At 40.0% G+C, this 17,915-nt stretch overlaps 1 protein-coding gene and 8 non-coding genes across 9 annotated transcripts in view; 8 read left to right on the top strand and 1 right to left on the bottom strand.

Annotated features, from left to right (window-relative positions):
* Window positions 1–9,322, bottom strand: part of POLDIP3 (DNA polymerase delta interacting protein 3) — a 31,389-nt gene extending 22,067 nt beyond the window's left edge. The window contains exons 1-2 of the mRNA XM_053721330.1: window positions 9,155–9,322; window positions 3,183–3,570 (exon numbers count right to left, since the gene is read on the bottom strand). Of these exons, the coding sequence (XP_053577305.1) occupies window positions 3,183–3,570; window positions 9,155–9,225 (459 nt within the window). The 5' untranslated portion in view covers window positions 9,226–9,322. The remainder of the gene's footprint in view (window positions 1–3,182; window positions 3,571–9,154) is intronic.
* Window positions 9,323–9,669: 347 nt separating this feature from the next.
* Window positions 9,670–9,819, top strand: LOC128636831 (U12 minor spliceosomal RNA). The gene has a single exon (XR_008398742.1). It is a non-coding gene; the product is annotated as a U12 minor spliceosomal RNA (small nuclear RNA).
* A 1,088-nt stretch (window positions 9,820–10,907) lies between these two features.
* On the top strand, window positions 10,908–11,057 carry LOC128636833 (U12 minor spliceosomal RNA). The gene has a single exon (XR_008398745.1). It is a non-coding gene; the product is annotated as a U12 minor spliceosomal RNA (small nuclear RNA).
* Window positions 11,058–11,794: 737 nt separating this feature from the next.
* Window positions 11,795–11,945, top strand: LOC128636837 (U12 minor spliceosomal RNA). The gene has a single exon (XR_008398748.1). It is a non-coding gene; the product is annotated as a U12 minor spliceosomal RNA (small nuclear RNA).
* Window positions 11,946–12,672: 727 nt separating this feature from the next.
* On the top strand, window positions 12,673–12,822 carry LOC128636832 (U12 minor spliceosomal RNA). Its single transcript, XR_008398743.1, has one exon. It is a non-coding gene; the product is annotated as a U12 minor spliceosomal RNA (small nuclear RNA).
* A 744-nt stretch (window positions 12,823–13,566) lies between these two features.
* LOC128636836 (U12 minor spliceosomal RNA) lies at window positions 13,567–13,716 on the top strand. Its single transcript, XR_008398747.1, has one exon. It is a non-coding gene; the product is annotated as a U12 minor spliceosomal RNA (small nuclear RNA).
* Window positions 13,717–14,447: 731 nt separating this feature from the next.
* On the top strand, window positions 14,448–14,597 carry LOC128636830 (U12 minor spliceosomal RNA). The gene has a single exon (XR_008398741.1). It is a non-coding gene; the product is annotated as a U12 minor spliceosomal RNA (small nuclear RNA).
* Window positions 14,598–15,735: 1,138 nt separating this feature from the next.
* LOC128636835 (U12 minor spliceosomal RNA) lies at window positions 15,736–15,885 on the top strand. The gene has a single exon (XR_008398746.1). It is a non-coding gene; the product is annotated as a U12 minor spliceosomal RNA (small nuclear RNA).
* A 1,209-nt stretch (window positions 15,886–17,094) lies between these two features.
* Window positions 17,095–17,245, top strand: LOC128636838 (U12 minor spliceosomal RNA). The gene has a single exon (XR_008398750.1). It is a non-coding gene; the product is annotated as a U12 minor spliceosomal RNA (small nuclear RNA).
* Window positions 17,246–17,915: the final 670 nt, after the last annotated feature.

Here is a 17,915-nt window from a genome sequence, read left to right as displayed (position 1 = left end):
CATATATATATAGAACACAGGGAATAAATTTGGAAAATAAAAGGAAGTTTTGGGAGAAAGTGAGAGTACCTCAAGTTTCTATAGACCAATTAGAAGGGTTGAATCGCCCGATAGAGTTGGAGGAAATAGTTGGGAAGATCAAATTTCTATCGGTAAATAAAGCTAGTGGCCCGGATGATCTCCCAAACGAGTTCTATAGATTAATGAATACAGAAATAGCACCAATTTTGCAAAGGGTTTATAACTATGTATTTTCTCACCTTCAGGAATCAAGAATAGACAGGTTTATGGACTCTACTACTATATTTTTACTTAAACCAGCGAAAGATTATCAAGATTTGGCCTCTTACAGACCAATTTCATTATTAAACTCAGATTTAAAGATATTGACAAGCATTTTAGCTGACAGGCTACAAAAAGTGATCCCGACTTTAATACATTCAGATCAATCAGGATTCATTAATGGTAGATCATCTTTCTATAATATTAGAAGAGTTACAAATGTTATCTCATACGTATGGGCCAACAAAGATAAGCTTATTAAAAAAGGAGAGGATCTATTGTTATTAACTTTGGATGCACATAAAGCCTTTGACTCGGTAGAATGGAATCATCTTTTCCATACACTGGGAATGTTTGGATTTAAAGGCAATATTTTGGAATGTATCAAGAACTTATATTTTTCCCCAAAAACTGCTTTTTGTATAAATGGTCAGCAATCAGAATATATAGAATTGTTCAGAGGTACCCGACAGGGATGTCCCCTCTCACCAATATTATTCGATTTGGCTCTTGAACCATTAATGACACAAATTAGAGGAACAATTCAAGGTATAAGGATTGGGGACATTGAAATAAAAGTAGCAGCATATGCGGATGATATGCTATTTGTAAGAAATTCTAAAAAACAGATCCCATCAATAACGGAAATGATAGAAACATTTGGGTCATTCTCGGGGTACAGAGTCAATATACAAAAATCTGAGATTCTTTGGTTATTAAAACAGAAGGGCTCGGTTAGAAACCCTAAGTTTACAGTAGCAGATTCATACATAAAGTATTTGGGAATACATTTCTCTATAACACCAGGCGACTGGTACAAATTAAACTATGATCCTTTATTTGCTAAAATCATAGAGGAAGTTAAGAGATGGTCACACTTACCTATAACCCTTGCGGGGAAAATTAATATGTTTAAGATGATTACAACACCTAAAATTTTATATTTAATGCAAAATCTACCACTAAAAATTAAAAATAAGGATCTAGCTTGCATTAAGAAGGCAGTAACTCAACTATGTTGGAAAAATAAAAAAGCTAGAATATCATATTCCAAATTGTCCATCGCAAATGATTGGGGTGGAATGGGGCTACCTGACCTAAAATTATATAACCAGGTGTTCTTGGTTAAAATAGTACTAGCTTGGATCTCTAATAATAACAGGATCATAGACTTAGAATTAGAAGAAAACATAGTAAAACCTTATAGTCTAAACTCTTTAATACATATAGATTACAATAGGTTGCCAGATAGGGTGAAAAAATTGGATAACATAACGAATCTTATAATAGCTTGGCAAAAAATATGCAGGATTCTTAAAATAGATTTTCATTGTTCAAATTTCTTACCGTTAATAGGGAATCCTGAGGTAATGATTAATGCTGAAGTATGTCAACGTTGGCAGGAAAGAGGTTTTACCTATTTACATCAGATAATTGATAACCAGAAGAAATGTATTTGGGACTTCAACTACTTAAAAGATACGTATGGTTGGGAGAATTTACAATTTTTCATATATCTTCAGTTGAGACACTACTGTAACTCATTAGGAAGGGTTATTTACACGAAGGACAACTGGCATAATTTGACTCCCATAATGAATACATTCTCACAAGGGAACATTAGTTGTTCACCATTGTATAACAAACTTAACAATCAAATTAGGATAAAATACATATATGAATCAATCAATAAATGGCTGAGAATTTTACCAGAGCTTGAAATAACTAAGGAGGATTTAAGAGGAAGTATAAATAGAACAAAAAAAGCCACTTTACTATCTAGCTGGAGAGAGTCACAAGCTAAAATACTACATCATGTTTACCTAACCCCTTATGTGTTAGCTAAGTGGGGTAATTCCCAAAATAGTTTTTGTAAGAGATGTAGATATGAAAGAGCAGATATAATACATTGTATGTACTCTTGCCCCAAAATTAACACTTTTTGGCTAAAAATAACTTACTGGTTTAAAAAAAAAAAGTAAAATTAACGTGGACATCACTCCGAAGGAAGTTCTCTTTCTAGCAAAAGGGGTAGTATACGGGTCATGCACTCGTTTATTAAATACCATAATTCTAATTGTTAGGAATATGATACTATGTGAATGGAATTCCAAAAAGAACTTAAGTATAAAGATTTTCTTAAGGCGAATACAACAGCAAATGACTTACGAGCAATTTGATACAGATAGTCAGTCGGAAAAACAAATAGCAAAATTTATGACTAAATGGGAGTTATATATAAGATCGTTAGATCCTGCAATACAACAAATTATTATTAAACCATTTGAAAACTCTATATATATTCAAGAGGAACAACTCAGGGGGAGCTGGAGGGCGTAGGAGGGGAGAGGGATGGAGAGGGGGAGCTGTATGACTAACTCTTTTTCTGTTTTTTTGTTTTGTTGTTATAGTGTATGAGATATTTAATAGTCAAACACATCAAGAAAAAGGATGTGCTATTAAGACTTTTCTTTTTTTTTTTAGTAACCTATTTAGAGAAACAACCAAGATTAATATAATTAAAAAAAAATGAGAATAGTACTGAACTAATTCATATTAACAAGAGTATAGTGGTCCACTCTGTAGAGGTAGTAAGCTGGATGTAAGATTGCATAAAGTATATATTGGATGTAATGTGAGGAAGCTAAACATCCCTGTACCATTTATGGATGTAAGAGGGGGGGGGGGGGGAAAAGTGTTGTAAACAGGTTATTTAATGCTGGATGTTATACAGTAAAGTATCACTGTACCAATTGCCTTGTGAAAACTGTAACAAAACTTTTCTCAATAAAAAAAGTTAAAAAAAAAAAAAAAAAAAGAAAGACCTGACTATAATGCGCCATTCACGGCTGTATTCCCCGCACTACAAAGATCCTCCCCCCCTTATGTTCCCCACTTGCCTGGATGGTCTTGGTGAGGTTTATGGTTGAAGACCCAGACGCCATAGCCGGACTCACAGCAACAGCCGGCGCTCTCCTCTTTAGGCTGAGCTTCTCCCGAGCATCCATTAGTTTAACTGTCTTGTCAGCCCCAGCAGATACCTGATGCTTCCTGGAGTTCAGCATCTCGCGGGCATCCTGCACTTTGCCTTTAATGCGGAAGCGAGCATCTGTAGCCACTAGCTTCTCTCGGGCATCCTTCACCCCCAACCTCTGACGGGCATCGGTCACTCCGATTTTCTGTCGAGCATCAAACGTCCTCTGGAAACTGGTGACTGGTGGACGAGCAGCAGGAACCGGTGGTTGGAGTCGTGACCTCATGCTCCCTGTACCAGTGCGATTGTTCAGCCTGAATAAAAACAAATTGGTTAGTGGAACTGGCACCATCCTATACGGGCCCTGAGCTTCTACTGCATGTCACTGAGTGCGTCATGTCACTGTTCATCTCCTGCTGGAAGTCACTCTCTACCTAAACAACTTCAAAACAGGTTAATTACCTCCCCTCCCAGCAATTACCTAGTTAACTGACATACTACAAATACACTCATCGGTGTCACCTCTCACATCCAGTCTTATCAAGTGGGACATAAAGCATTCACTTATTGCACTGTTGCTTGTCTATACTTGCAAATTTTAACCCTATAAAGTGATTTAAACACAAAGTCAATGCACTACTGGTCCTGAGCCAAACACAACCACTGAGCCAATCAGAGGCAGCTTACGTGCGTAGATGCCACTCACAGGCCATGCTCTGCTGGCGATCAGCAGTATTTTGCCAATGCAAAGCTGATGTTAACCGTGTGTTTACACCCTTTCAAGAAGTTAAACATGGTTATGTGCAAGTGGTGGTGCAATGTTCTTCCCTCCAGAGGGCTCTTCTAAGGTGTGGTCATTCCAAAGCACGTATTGTTAGTTCTGCTATTCCTGAAGGGCCACACATAGCGCTCGGGTCCCCAGTTACTCCTCCCTGCTCTAATACATTATAGCATTTTCTTCTGCATGATGTCCCTTTAATTTACCAAATTGTCAAGCAACAGAACCGAAAAAAAACCTTCTGCCGGTAACTTTGATAAGAGAGTGGCATCACCTAACCCACCCAGGGCTCGACAAACCCAGGAGCCTGGGAGCCACTGGCTCCTAGAATTTTAGCCCTGGCTTCTAACTTTTTGGGTTATTCTCCAGATATCTATATACAAATCCAACTGTCTGGCTCCTAAATATTCTTACTGGCTCCTAATTTTTGAACATATTTGTCAAGCACTGACCTAACCACCAATCCTCTCAGGAAACATCCTCTGCCCACTTCATTTTCACTATCCGCGGCCCTCACTGTGGGAGTTGCCCTTCAACACACTGGCATATTCTGAGAACAGACCCTCTTCTAATGATGAAATACACATGAAGGTCTACAGGAAATCTACAGCTACCATCAGTATCAACAAGTGAATACCTACGTATGAGAAGGAATATCTCTGATCACAACGTTAAAAGTGGCAGCTAAAGAATTGCAAAAAAATAAATTAAAAAAATGTAAAGGTTATTCTCGTAAATCTTAGTAAGGCTTATCAAGAGGCACTTAATTATAACAGGAATGACCTTCTGGTCACCAAAGACAGAAAACCCAATAGGAAACCAGGTTCATTACAACATATTCCTCTCACCCTATTCTCAATATATGCAAGTGTTGTTTTAAAAACAGTCCCTCTTCTAGTGAACATTTTTCCTGAAAGACCTACAGTCACTTACAGAACATCACGCTGGTGAGAAGTCATTTTGACAGATATGGTAGATGGGAATCCTTGATTAAAGTATCCATACCATGGGGTAACTGTAGAGTATGATAGAGTTGGTCAAAACCATGGTTATAAACAATATATAAATTGTCAAACTAATAATATTATGTATTTATTATCTACTATAAGGGCATGTATAATAGAAGTCTATGTAGTAGGCTCAGAGCATTTGAATAATACCAGGAGTCCTAGGAGCTATATAAAAAATGTTAAAGTGGCCAGACACGTCATAGTACATCACGGTGGCAAAGAATATAACGGAAATGCTAGGGACTGGAGGATTTGATATTAGGTATCAGGAGTAGTGACCCCAACAGTTCAGCTAAAAGGAATGAATAAAAACAACCCCAAAAATGTGCTTTTGTGATTCAGAAAGTGCAAATAATTAATAAAAATAAAAAAAAAAGGTTTACAATCTACTTCTATAAACAAATTAGCTTTGTTCCCATTGTATATTCTTTGTTAAAAAGATGCCCAGGTTGGAGTCTTGAGCACTACATGTCAGGAAATGGTGCTAGCGTCTAGTGCTCTTGCAAAACTGCTTCCATATAGTACTCTAGACACATGCATGCTCCTGAGCTGAAGGCTTTGCATTTCAACAAAAGATACCAAGAGTACAAAGACAATAGAAGAAAATTAGAAAGTTATTTAAAATCACAAGTTCTATCTGAATAATGAAAGACAAATTGAGTTTCATGTCCCTTTAAAGCACATCTTCCAAATGTGGTTCAGCTCAGAGTGATGGATATATAACAGTTATTGAATATTTTAACGATACCATCGAGAAATGGCTTCTTCTTTCAAGGGTAATATTAAAATTCTGTATTCTGGCTTATTTTATTTTTTTATGTTTGGTGCAGAATTAGTATATGCTTTTGTGTTCTAATAGTGGCGACCAATCAGAATGCTGCCTTGTTACCATTGGTCACCTTTGAATTTAAACTTCTAGCTAATTTTAGATGCATTTTAACGTTTTTTTGGATTTGATAAAGGCCAGTTTGTGCTTTTTCTTTTTTTCTCTCTTCTTATTTTTGACTTTACAAAGTAATTTTAAAAGTGTTTCCACCTGACGCCAATGTTCCAGGAAAGCGGTGGACACCCTGAGTAACCCAACTTACTTATAATTCTTATTGTTTTATTATAGGTTACGTGATCTTATCTCCTTCTGGGCTTGTTCATCCTTTCTGACTTAAATGTATAGATTTTAATCTACATATTAAAGGGACATTAACCCCAATTTTTTTCTTCTGTGATTTAGAAAGAGCATGTTATTTTAAACAACTTTCTAATCTACTTCTATTTCCTAATTTGCTTCATTCTCTTGATATCCTTTGCTGAAAAGTATATCTAGATAGGCTCAGTAGCTGCTGATTGGTGGCTGCACATAAATGCCTCATGTGATTGGTTCCCCCATGTGCATTGCTATTTATTCAGCAAATGATATCTAAAGAATGAAGCAAACTAGATAATAGAAGTAAATTGGGATATTATTTAAAAATGTATTCTCTACCTGAATCATGAAAGAAACATTTTGGGTTTAGTGGCCCTTTAAAAATAAGTTTTAAGAGTACTCCCAACCCCACGTTTTTTCTTGTTTTTCTTTACGTATGTATTATAGGAGGGATTACTACTTTTTAGCTTCTAGATAATATATTTTTTACTCATTTAGCCCTACTAAAAGTGATAGGGGTAGGGCCAACTATAAATATTTGTTCTATAATTTAATGGGAATACTTGCAAACAATTTAATAGACCCCAGCAGGTAAAATGGATCATTGGGAACAAATTAAATGAGACAAATTTTTGAGTAAACTGTCCCTTTTCAGTAAGTTGCCCTCAACAGTCAGTAGCTAAGGACCATGTAGCGCATAACTTGGAAGATTAAACAGGGTAGGTGCTGAAAGAGAAAAGCTTAAAACAAATAAACCGTGTCTGGGTAAAGGGCAAACTAATATAAACTGTTTACTATGAATGCCAAGTCTGCCCACATCTAGGCGTCTTACCCAGGGAGGCTCAGATTACCAGTGCCCAAGCACCGCACTTTATAAAATGATCGTGCATGGAATTACACACACCAGTAACTGTGCAAGTGGCTGCAGGTTTAATCACAGATATTCACTAGTAAAAAGCTAAACACACTCTCTAGCCCTTGGTTGTGTTTTTCATTAGTGAAGAGCTTGACTAACCCACATGTCCAGGTGCTAGATAGTGAGACACTGTAGTACAGCCACAATGCCCAGAACTGCAGCAGTCAGCATGCACTCAACAGCTAGTCAGGGCACTGGCAATAATATCAACCAGCTACCAACATATTGTTTAGGTGGCCTGAGTTGTCATAAGGTGCGGTTAGGAAAGTATGCAGTTGCTTGGCATTAGCAGGGGGCAGAGACAGCATGTGGTGTCAAACATATCACAAATCATGGTAAAATATTAGTTCCCACTCTACATATCCATTGTAAGCGCTGCTATCGCCATTGGATGTGAGCATCTACGGTACGTGAACTGGCCAGTGGATACATATATAAGCAATGCTGTTTATTTTGTATAAATGAATGGCTCCTAAAGTTTCAGGCTGGCTCCAGGATGCAGATAAATATGTTGAGCCGTGACTAGTGAGAAGCTTATGGTGAACAGGTGACTCGACTGCACTGATACTGGTGAGTCCAGCAATAATTTATGTGGGACTCGCTGGGTGGGTACCGTCTGACCCCCTGAACTGAGGGGAAAGAGCACTTTGAATTAGTAGTTAAGAGAGCTGCAGGGCACCTGTGTGGATTTGGGCAACATCAAAGACAAACAGAACTCCTACAGCCATAAAGGTGACACCGATACATGTGTATACTTGCTGCCTGCACAATGCTCTAAAGCTAGATATGTGTGATGTCCGCAGAGCACTAAGTACCAGCGTATAGTGACCTGGCATGCACGTGTACGATTAGCCCAGAGCTGAGCCAACTAGTGTCACAGGAGCCGGGTCCTGGACTACACAGGTGAGCCTGGAGCAGACTATGTGTTCTTCAGGGTACAGTTACTCTCTCATGCAAAGACTATGATCTGCTAGGTATTAACCCTTGGCTCGGCAGATGGTGGAGCTGCACTGCACATGATTAACCCTTGGCTTGGCAGATTGGGGGGCTACACTGCACATGATTAACCCTTGGCTTGGCAGAAGGGGGTTACACTGCACATGATTAACCCTAGGCTAGGAAGATGGGAGGCTAGACTGCACATGATTAACCCTTGGCTTGGCAGATGGGGGGCTGCACTGCACATGATTAACCCTTGGCTTGGCAGATGGGGGAGCTACACTGCACATGATTAACCCTTTGCTTGGCAGATGGGGGAGCTACACTGCACATGATTAACCCTTGGCTTGGCAGATGGGGGGCTACACTGCACATGATTAACCCTTGGCTTGGCAGATGGGGGGGCTACACTACACATGATTAACTCTTGGCTTGGCAGATGCATGGGCTACACTGCACATGATTAACCCTTGTTTTGGCAGATGCGGGGGCTACACTGCACATGATTAACGCTTGGCAGATGGGGGAGCTACACTGCACATGATTAACCCTTGGCTTGGCAGATCGGGGAGCTACACTGCACATGATTAACACTTGGTTTGGCAGATGGGGGAGCTACACTGCACATGATTAACCCTTGGCTTTGCAGATGGGGGCTACACTGCACATGATTAACCCTTGGCTTGGCAAATGGGGGGCTACACTGCACATGATTAACCCTTGGCATTAAACCATTGACTGCTAGAAAGTGCAGCTACACAACACAGTGTTAAGCCCTGGCTCCCAGTGAGTTATGCTATAGAGGAGACTATTAACTCCTTGAATGCTAGAGTGAGCTGCCACACATAACATTAACCCTCTGGCTCCCAGGGAGGACTGATATACTACAGATCAGCTTGTATAACTACACACACGCCTGATACCCCTTGGCAGAACCACTAGGCCTCAGCGGGCAGCAAGAGTGAGTGACAGCGTTCCTAACTAATCACCGTACAAGACACATCACAGAGCCGCTAGAGAGCAACCAATAGGCAGGCGGAAGGGCGGGGCTTACATGCTTGCGCGCAGGAGTCTCGCACCGAGCACAGCACCCCCTCCACAGGTCCGCACTTACCGACTGTACATCCCGCCGCCGCCTGCCAGGCCGCGCTTCCTGATCAGCTCGTCCAAAGACACGTCCGCCATCCTCCTCTCCACTCCAACAACACGGGGGCGTGACTAACCGTATGACGTGAGGACGCCGAGCCTACCCTTACAGCGCACCTCACCTCCACGGCAACCACGCTCAGCGTAACGTTCCCACGGAACACAGTGTCCCTGACGTCATAACGCTATGCGTTCCAACAGAACAAAACGTACGTGGTGCGTCTCACTGACGTCATGACGCCGGAAGCCCTGTTTCCTTCTATTCCCAGAATGCAATGCGCGAGGCTGATTTGCATATGATTTACCGAGAATTAGTGAAGCGCTATCTCCCGGTTTAGCAAACAAATGAACAAATAGACAACGGGAGAGTAATCTCCTCGCGCGTCGGCTTTATATGTTCATACAATCACAGACTAATGTTGTCACCCTCATTTTATAGAGGTGCAGCCGGGGCTGGGTGTCCGCTGATGGCCACCATTGGTTATGCCTTAAACTAATGAGTAAGGAAAATAACGAGCTGGGGTGACGCCTGGTTCCTCACTACTCATGTGAGAAGAATTTTTGAGCGGGTACAGGTCGCCCTTAGGAGGATCCACCTACTTTGTGGGACCTTCAGGAGCAGTGATCTGCCCGACCCCCATAATAAGTAGAATATTAGATTCACTTGCTTGCAATGGAGGTGTTATTTTAGTGATTACTGATTTAAGTCTTATATGAGATCTAGTGGTCACTGATACTACTGTACTGATCTCTAATATGAGATCTAGTGATCACAGATACTACTGCATGATGCATGTTCAGTTAGATACAGTGATCACTCCCTCATGACTGATCAATTTTCAATTATACCCTAATGCCTAAATATAAGATCTATTTATCTCATTAGATACAGAGGTGAAATAACATTTCTTATCAAAACACCTATAGCCTCCCTTATGGATCCAGTTATTTTTTATACCCTGCCCTATTCACATTCTATCTACAGATTAGACAACATGTCTAATCACAAACAGATCCGGTGATCAGTAATACATATCCTCCCTTTATGCAAAATAATATTCCTTATTATAATGTGTAATCTTTGATGATCGCAAATATTATCTTGACTCACAGTCCCTACCCTGATCCCAAACATAGGATACAGTGATCATGGATCTGATAGGCAGTGACGAGAGACCAGATTACATAAATAATCACACAATTGTTATTTTTGTATGAATTTAAAGGTAAATATCAACATTGCTATTTTTAATGACAAATACAAAACAAGCTACAGGATTTATTGTGTGATGAAAAGTCATAAAGGGATCTTTAGGAATCTGTATTGTGTTACCCAGACGCCCCCTATTGGTCAGCAGATATTTTGCAGCCAGGGATTTTTAGGGATCTGTATTGTGTTACCCAGACGCCCCCTATTGGTCAGCAGATATTTTGCAGCCAGGGATTTTTAGGGATCTGTATTGTGTTACCCAGACGCCCCCTATTGGAGAGCAAGATGTTTTGCAGCCAGGGATTTTTAGTGATCTGTATTGGGTTACCCAGACGCCCCCTATTGGTCAGCAAATGTTTTGCAGCCAGGGATTTTTAGGGATCTGTATTGTGTTACCCAGACGCCCACTATTGGACAACAGATGTTTTGCATCTAGAGCTCTTCAGTTGGTCTCCCTAACATGAATCAGGATCTCTGCAGGGGCAACACCACAGGTGGACAACGGCTGGTTATGCCTTAAACTAATGAGTAAGGAAAATAACGAGCCGGGGTGACGCCTGGTTTCTCACTGCTCATGTGAGAAGATTTTTTGAGTGGGTACAGGTTGCCTTTAGGAGGATCCACCTACTTTGTGGGAACTTCAGGAGTCGTGATTTGCCCAACCCCCAAGATATGTAAAATATAAGACTTAGTGGTTAGTCAGTTTACTGTTTCTCTAAATATGGTATTAAATTTCTACTCATCTATCTTCTAAAACAGTTTATTGAAATCTAGTCATCACTGATTTTTCTGTACTAAATCTGTTTAATATGAGATCTCCTTGATCTATTTAATGAGATCTAGTGATCACTGATACTAACTGTACTGATCTCCTAAATCTGTTTAATATTAGATCTAGTAAGACCTGACACTGTACCAATCACCTTACATTGTTTAATATGAGATCTAGTGGTCACTGATACTACTGTACTGATCCTCTGGATCTGTTTATTGAGATTTAATGATCACTGACACTACTGTACTAATCTAAATCTGTTTAATATTAGATCTAGTGATCCCTGACACTACTGTACTAATCCCCTTAATCTGTTTAATATGAGATCTAGTGGTCACTCAAGTATGTTTAATTTGAGATTCAGCAATAAATCAATCTGCTTTACCGACCCACACAATTTTGTGTTATATGAGATATAGCAATTTAACATCATGTGTTACCCAGACGTCCCCTATTAGACAGCAGATGTTTTACAACCAGGGATCTTTAGAGATCTGTATTGTGTTACACAAACGCCCCCTATTGGACAACAGCTGTTTTGCAGCAAGAGATCTTCCGTTGGTCTCCCTAACATGAATCAGGATCTCTGCAGGGGCCACACCACAAGCAGACTATGGCTCGTTATTCCTTAAAGTAATGAGTACGGAAAATAACTAGCTGGGGTGACGCCTGTCACCTCACTACTCATGTGAGAAGATTTTTTTGTGTCGATATCGGTTGCTCTTAGGAGGATCCACCTACTTTGTGGGACCTTTATGAGTAGTGATCTGCCTGATCCCCTAAATCAGTTTTAAATTAGATTTGGTTATCACTGACACTACTGTGCTTCGAGGCAAAGTGGTCACTGACACTGTTTGACAATCCCCTAAATTTGTTTAAAATCAGATCTTGTGATCACTGATACTATTTTACGAACCTCTATATCTGTTAAATGAAATATAGTAATTACTGACACTATTGTACCAACCTCCTAAATCTGTTTAATGAGATCTAGTGATTGCTGACACTATTGTACCGATCCACTAAATCTGTTTAATGAGATCAAGTGATCACTGACAATACTGAACCAAGCCCTAAATATGTTTAATGAGATCTAGTGATCACTGACACTACTTTACCTGCCCCCTGTTTAATATGAGATCAATTAATAAATCTAATGTACAAAATCTTAGATTTATTTATCACTCAAAATACTGTACCGACCCCCCAAATATGTTTAATATGAGATTCAGTGATCTGTATTGTGTTACCTAGATTCCCCCATTGGACAGAAAATGATTTGCAGCCAGGGATTATTAGGAATCTGTATTGTTTTACACAGATGCCCCCTATTGGTAAGCAGATGTTTTGCAACAAGGGATTTTTTAGGAATCTGTATTGTGTTACCCAGACGTCCCCTATTGGACAACAGATGTTTTGCAACTAGAGATCTTCAGTTGGTCTCCCTAACATGAATCAGGATCTCTGCAGGGGCCACACCACAGGTGGAAAACGGCTCGTTATGCCTTAAACTAATGAGTAAGGAAAATAACGAGCCGGGGTGACGCCTGGTTCCTCACTGCTCATGTGAGAAGAATTTTTGAGTGGGTACAGGTCGCCTTTAGGAGGATCCACCTACTTTGTGGGACCTTCAGGAGTCGTGATTTGCCCAACCCCCAAAATATGTAAAATATAAGATTTAGTGGTTAGTCAGTTTACTGTTTCACTAAATATGGTATTAAATTTCTACTCATCTATCTTCTAAAACAGTTTATCGAATTCTAGTCATCATTGATTTTTCTGTACTAAATCTGTTTAATATGAGATCTATTGATCCCCTTGATCTATTTAATGAGATCTAGTGATCACTGATACTACTGTACCGATCTCCTAAATCTGTTTAATATTATATCTAGTAAGACCTGACACTGTACTAATCACCTTACATTGTTTAATATGAGATCTAGTGGTCACTGATACTACTGTACTGATCCTCTGGATCTGTTTATTGAGATTTAATGATCACTGACACTACTGTACTAATCTAAATCTGTTTAATATTAGATCTAGTGATCCCTGACACTAATGTACTAATCCCCTTAATCTGTTTAATATGAGATCTAGTGGTCACTCAAGTATGTTTAATTTGAGATTCAGCAATAACTCAATCTGCTTTACCGACCCACACAATTTTGTGTTATATGAGATATAGCAACTTAACATCATGTGTTACCCAGACGTCCCCTATTAGACAGCAGATGTTTTACAACCAGGAATCTTTAGAGATCTGTATTGTGTTACACAAACGCCCCCTATTGGACAACAGCTGTTTTGCAGCAAGAGATCTTCCGTTGGTCTCCCTAACATGAATCAGGATCTCTGCAGGGGCCACACCACAAGCAGACTATGGCTCGTTATTCCTTAAAGTAATGAGTAAGGAAAATAACGAGCTGGGGTGACGCCTAGTTCCTCACTACTCATGTGAGAAGATTTTTTGAGTAGGTACCGGTTGCTCTTAGGAGGATCCACCTACTTTGTGGGACCTTTATGAGTAGTGATCTGCCTGACCCCCCAAATCAGTTTTAAATTAGATTTGATTATCACTGACGCCACTGTGCTTCGAGGCAAAGTGGTCACTGTCGACACTGTTTGACAATCCCCTAAATTTGTTTAAAATCAGATCTTGTGATCACTGATACTATTTTGCGAACCTCTATATCTGTTAAATGAAATATAGTAATTACTGACACTATTGTACCAACCTCCTAAATCTGTTTAATGAGATCTAGTGATTGCTGACACTACTGTACCGATCCACTAAATCTGTTTAATGAGATCAAGTGATCACTGACAATACTGAACCAAGCCCTAAATATGTTTAATGAGATCTAGTGATCACTGACACTACTTTACCTGCCCCCTGTTTAATATGAGATCAATTAATGAATCTAATGTACAAAATCTTAGATTTATTTATCACTCAAAATACTGTACCGACCCCCCAAATATGTTTAATATGAGATTCAGTGATCTGTATTGTGTTACCTAGATTCCCCCATTGGACAGAAAATGATTTGCAGCCAGGGATTATTAGGAATCTGTATTGTTTTACACAGATGCCCCCTATTGGTAAGCAGATGTTTTGCAACAAGGGATTTTTTTAGGAATCTGTATTGTGTTACCCAGACGCCCCCTATTGGACAACAGATGTTTTGCAACTAGAGATCTTCAGTTGGTCTCCCTAACATGAATCAGGATCTCTGCAGGGGCCACACCACAGGTGGACAACGGCTCGTTATGCCTTAAACTAATGAGTAAGGAAAATAACGAGCCGGGGTGACGCCTGGTTCCTCACTGCTCATGTGAGAAGAATTTTTGAGTGGGTACAGGTCGCCTTTAGGAGGAACCACCTACTTTGTGGGACCTTCAGGAGTCGTGATCTGCCCAACCCTCAAATATGTAAAATATAAGATTTAGTGGTTAGTCAGTTTACTGATTCATTATATATGGTATTTAACTTTAGTCATCATTGAATTTTCTGTACTAAATCTCTTTAATATGAGATCTAGTGACCCCATACACTACTGTACTAATCCCCTTAATCTATTTAATATGAGATCTAGTGATCACTAACGCTACTGTACCAACCCCCTAAATCTGTTAATATGAGATCTAGTGGTCACTCAATCCACTGTTCTGACCCCCAAGTATGTTTAATTTGAGATTCAGCAATCAGTCAATCTACTATACTGACCCCCAAAATCTGTGTTGTATGAGCTATAGCAACTTAATATCCTGTGTTACCCAGACGCCCCCTATTGGACAGCAGCTGTTTAGCAGCAAGAGATCTTCAGTTGGTCTCCCTAATATGAATCAGGATCTCTGCAGGGGCCACACCACAGGCAGACTACGGCTCTTTATACCTTAAACTAGTAAGTAAAGAAACTAATGAACTTTGGTGAAGCCTGGTTCCTTACTGCTCATGTGAGAAGATTTTTTTGAGCAGGTACCGGTTGCCCTTAAGAGCAGTGATCTGCCCAACCCCCTAAATCAATTTTAAGGTGGATGTATTTATCACTGACACAACTGTACTTGTTCACTAAACCTGTTTGAGATCTAGTGATTAATGACACTGATAACCCTCTAAAATCTGTTTAAAATTAGATCTAGTTGTCACTGACATTACTTTACCAACCTTCTAAATCTGTTTAAAATGTGATCTAGTGATCATTGACACTACTGTACCGACCCCCAAATATGTTTAATATGAGATTCCCCCCATTGCACAGAAAATGTTTTGCATCCAGGGATTATTAGGAATCTGCATTGTGTTACACAGATGCCCCCTATTGGTCAGCAGATGTTTTGCCGCCAGGGATCTTTGTGATCTGTAATGTGTTACACAGACGCCCACTATTGGTCTGCAGATGTTTTACAGCCAGGGATCTTTAAAGATCTGTTTTGTGTTACACAGACCCCCCTACTGGACAGCAGATGTTTTGCAGCCAGGGATCTTCAGTTTGTTTACCTAACATGAACCAGGATCTCTCCAGGGGCCACACCACAGGCGGTTAAAGTACTCTTTATGTCTTAAACTAATGAGTAAGGAAAATAACGAGCCAGGGTGATGCCTGGTTCCTCACTGCTCATGTGAGAATAATTTTTGAGAAGGTACAGGTCATCCTTAGGAGGCTCCACCTACTTTGTGGGACCTTCATGAGTAGTGATCTGCCCGACCCCCTATAGCAGTTTAATATTATATTTAGTAATCACTGACACTACTGTGCTGGTTCCCCAAACCTTTTTAATGATATCTACAGTAGTTGTTACTGACACTACTTTACTGACCCCCTAAATCGGGTTAAAATGAGATCTAGTAATCACTGATACTACTGTACCGACTTCTTAAATCTGTTTAATGAGATCTAGTTTGCACTGACACTACTTAACAACCCCCTTAATCTGTTTAATCAGATCCAGTGATCGCTGACACTACTTTACCAACCCACTTTATCTGTTTAATAGGATATAGTGATCACTGGCACTACTGTACCAACCCCCTAAATCTGTTTAAAGAGATCTAGTGATTACTGACACTACTTTACCGACCCCCTAAATATGTTTAATAGATCAAGTAATCAATCTACTGTTCCAAATCTGTTTAATATGAGATTCTGTGCTCTGTATTGTGTTACCAGTTTGGATCCAGTAATCACTGATTTCATGTCCTGATCCTATATAAAAACCAGTGAACACACTTACATGCTGTGATCATATTGGATCAAATGATTAGTTATACCCTGCCTTATCTCACAGATTCAATTCGGTAATCATGTACACCCTGCCCTAACTACAAGCATTAGATCCTACTATCAGTTAAATTCTTACTTAAAGGGACAGTCAACACCAGAATTTTTATTGTTTTGAAATATAGATACACATTCCTATTGGACAGCAGATGTTTTGCAGCTAGAGATGTTTAGTTTGTCTCCTTAACTTGAATAAGATCTCTCCAGGGTCCACTGACACCACAGGTGGGATAGAGGCCCTTTATACCTTAAAGGGACAGTCTAGTCAAAATTAATTTTATTGTAAAAATTTGCTTTGCTCTCTTGGTATTTTTTGTTGAAAGCTTAACCTAGGTAGGCTCATATGCTAATTTCTTATCTGAATGCATTTTGAACTGTTTTTCACACTTAGTGCTAGTTCACGTGTGCCATATAGATAACATTGTGCTCATGCCCGTGGAGTTACTTATGAGAGTGCACTGATTGGCTAAAATGGAAGTCTGTCAAAATAACTAAAATAAGGGGGCTGTCTGCAGAGGCTCAGATACAAGGTAATCACAGAGATAAAAACTTAATTAATATAACAGTGTTGGTTATGCAAAACTAGGGAATGGGTAATAAAGGGGATTTAAACAATAACAATTCTGGAGTAGACTGTCCCTTTACAATTAATAAGTAAGGAAGATAATGGGTCGGGTTGACACCTGGTTCCTCACTGCTCATGGGAGGATCATTTTTAAATGGGTACAGGTTGTTCCTAGGAGAATCGCTTACTTTGTGGGGCCTTCAGATGCGGTGATATTCTTGATCCTTAATTTGTTTTACAGCAGATTTAGCTGACAGGTATGGGGCCCGATCCGATATGCAGCGTCGCCCCCAAAAGCAAGCGACACCAAATTTTGACCGGGTTTGGTATCCTATATACGGCGTAACCTAGAAGTTACGCTCGTATATTTCTGCCTTTGGCCGTAGTTTTTTGGCCCATAGACAGGTATACCAAACCCACGCAGTTTGGTATCCAATATACAGCGTAAGGACTTAAGTGTCGAAAATGGAGAAATCTTACTCCATTTTCACCTCGCCACAAATTGCAGGCGTAGTAAGCCTTACGCTGAGTATTGGAGCCCTGTAACTCCCTAAACTACCTGCAAAAAAAACCTAACACCTAACGCATGCGCAATGTCTATCTACCTGTCAACTGCAATCCCCAGCCGCAATCCCTAATAAAATGCTTAACCCCTAAACCGCCGCTCCCGGACCCCGCCGCCACCTAAATTAAATGTCTAACCCCCCTAATGTGATCCCCCTACACCGCCGCCACCTACATTAAAATTATTAACCCCTAATGTAATCCCCCTACACCGCCGCCACCTACATTAAATGTCTAACCCCCTAATGTGATCCCCCTACACCGCCGCCACCTACATTAAAATTATTAACCCCTAATGTAAACCCCTACACCGCCGCCACCTACATT

Source organism: Bombina bombina, chromosome 7 (assembly GCF_027579735.1).
Source record: "Bombina bombina isolate aBomBom1 chromosome 7, aBomBom1.pri, whole genome shotgun sequence".
In the NCBI taxonomy this organism is placed as follows: domain Eukaryota; kingdom Metazoa; phylum Chordata; class Amphibia; order Anura; family Bombinatoridae; genus Bombina; species Bombina bombina.
The sequence above is the reverse complement of the archived record's forward strand: the minus strand, read 5'-3'. Positions and strand labels throughout refer to the sequence as shown.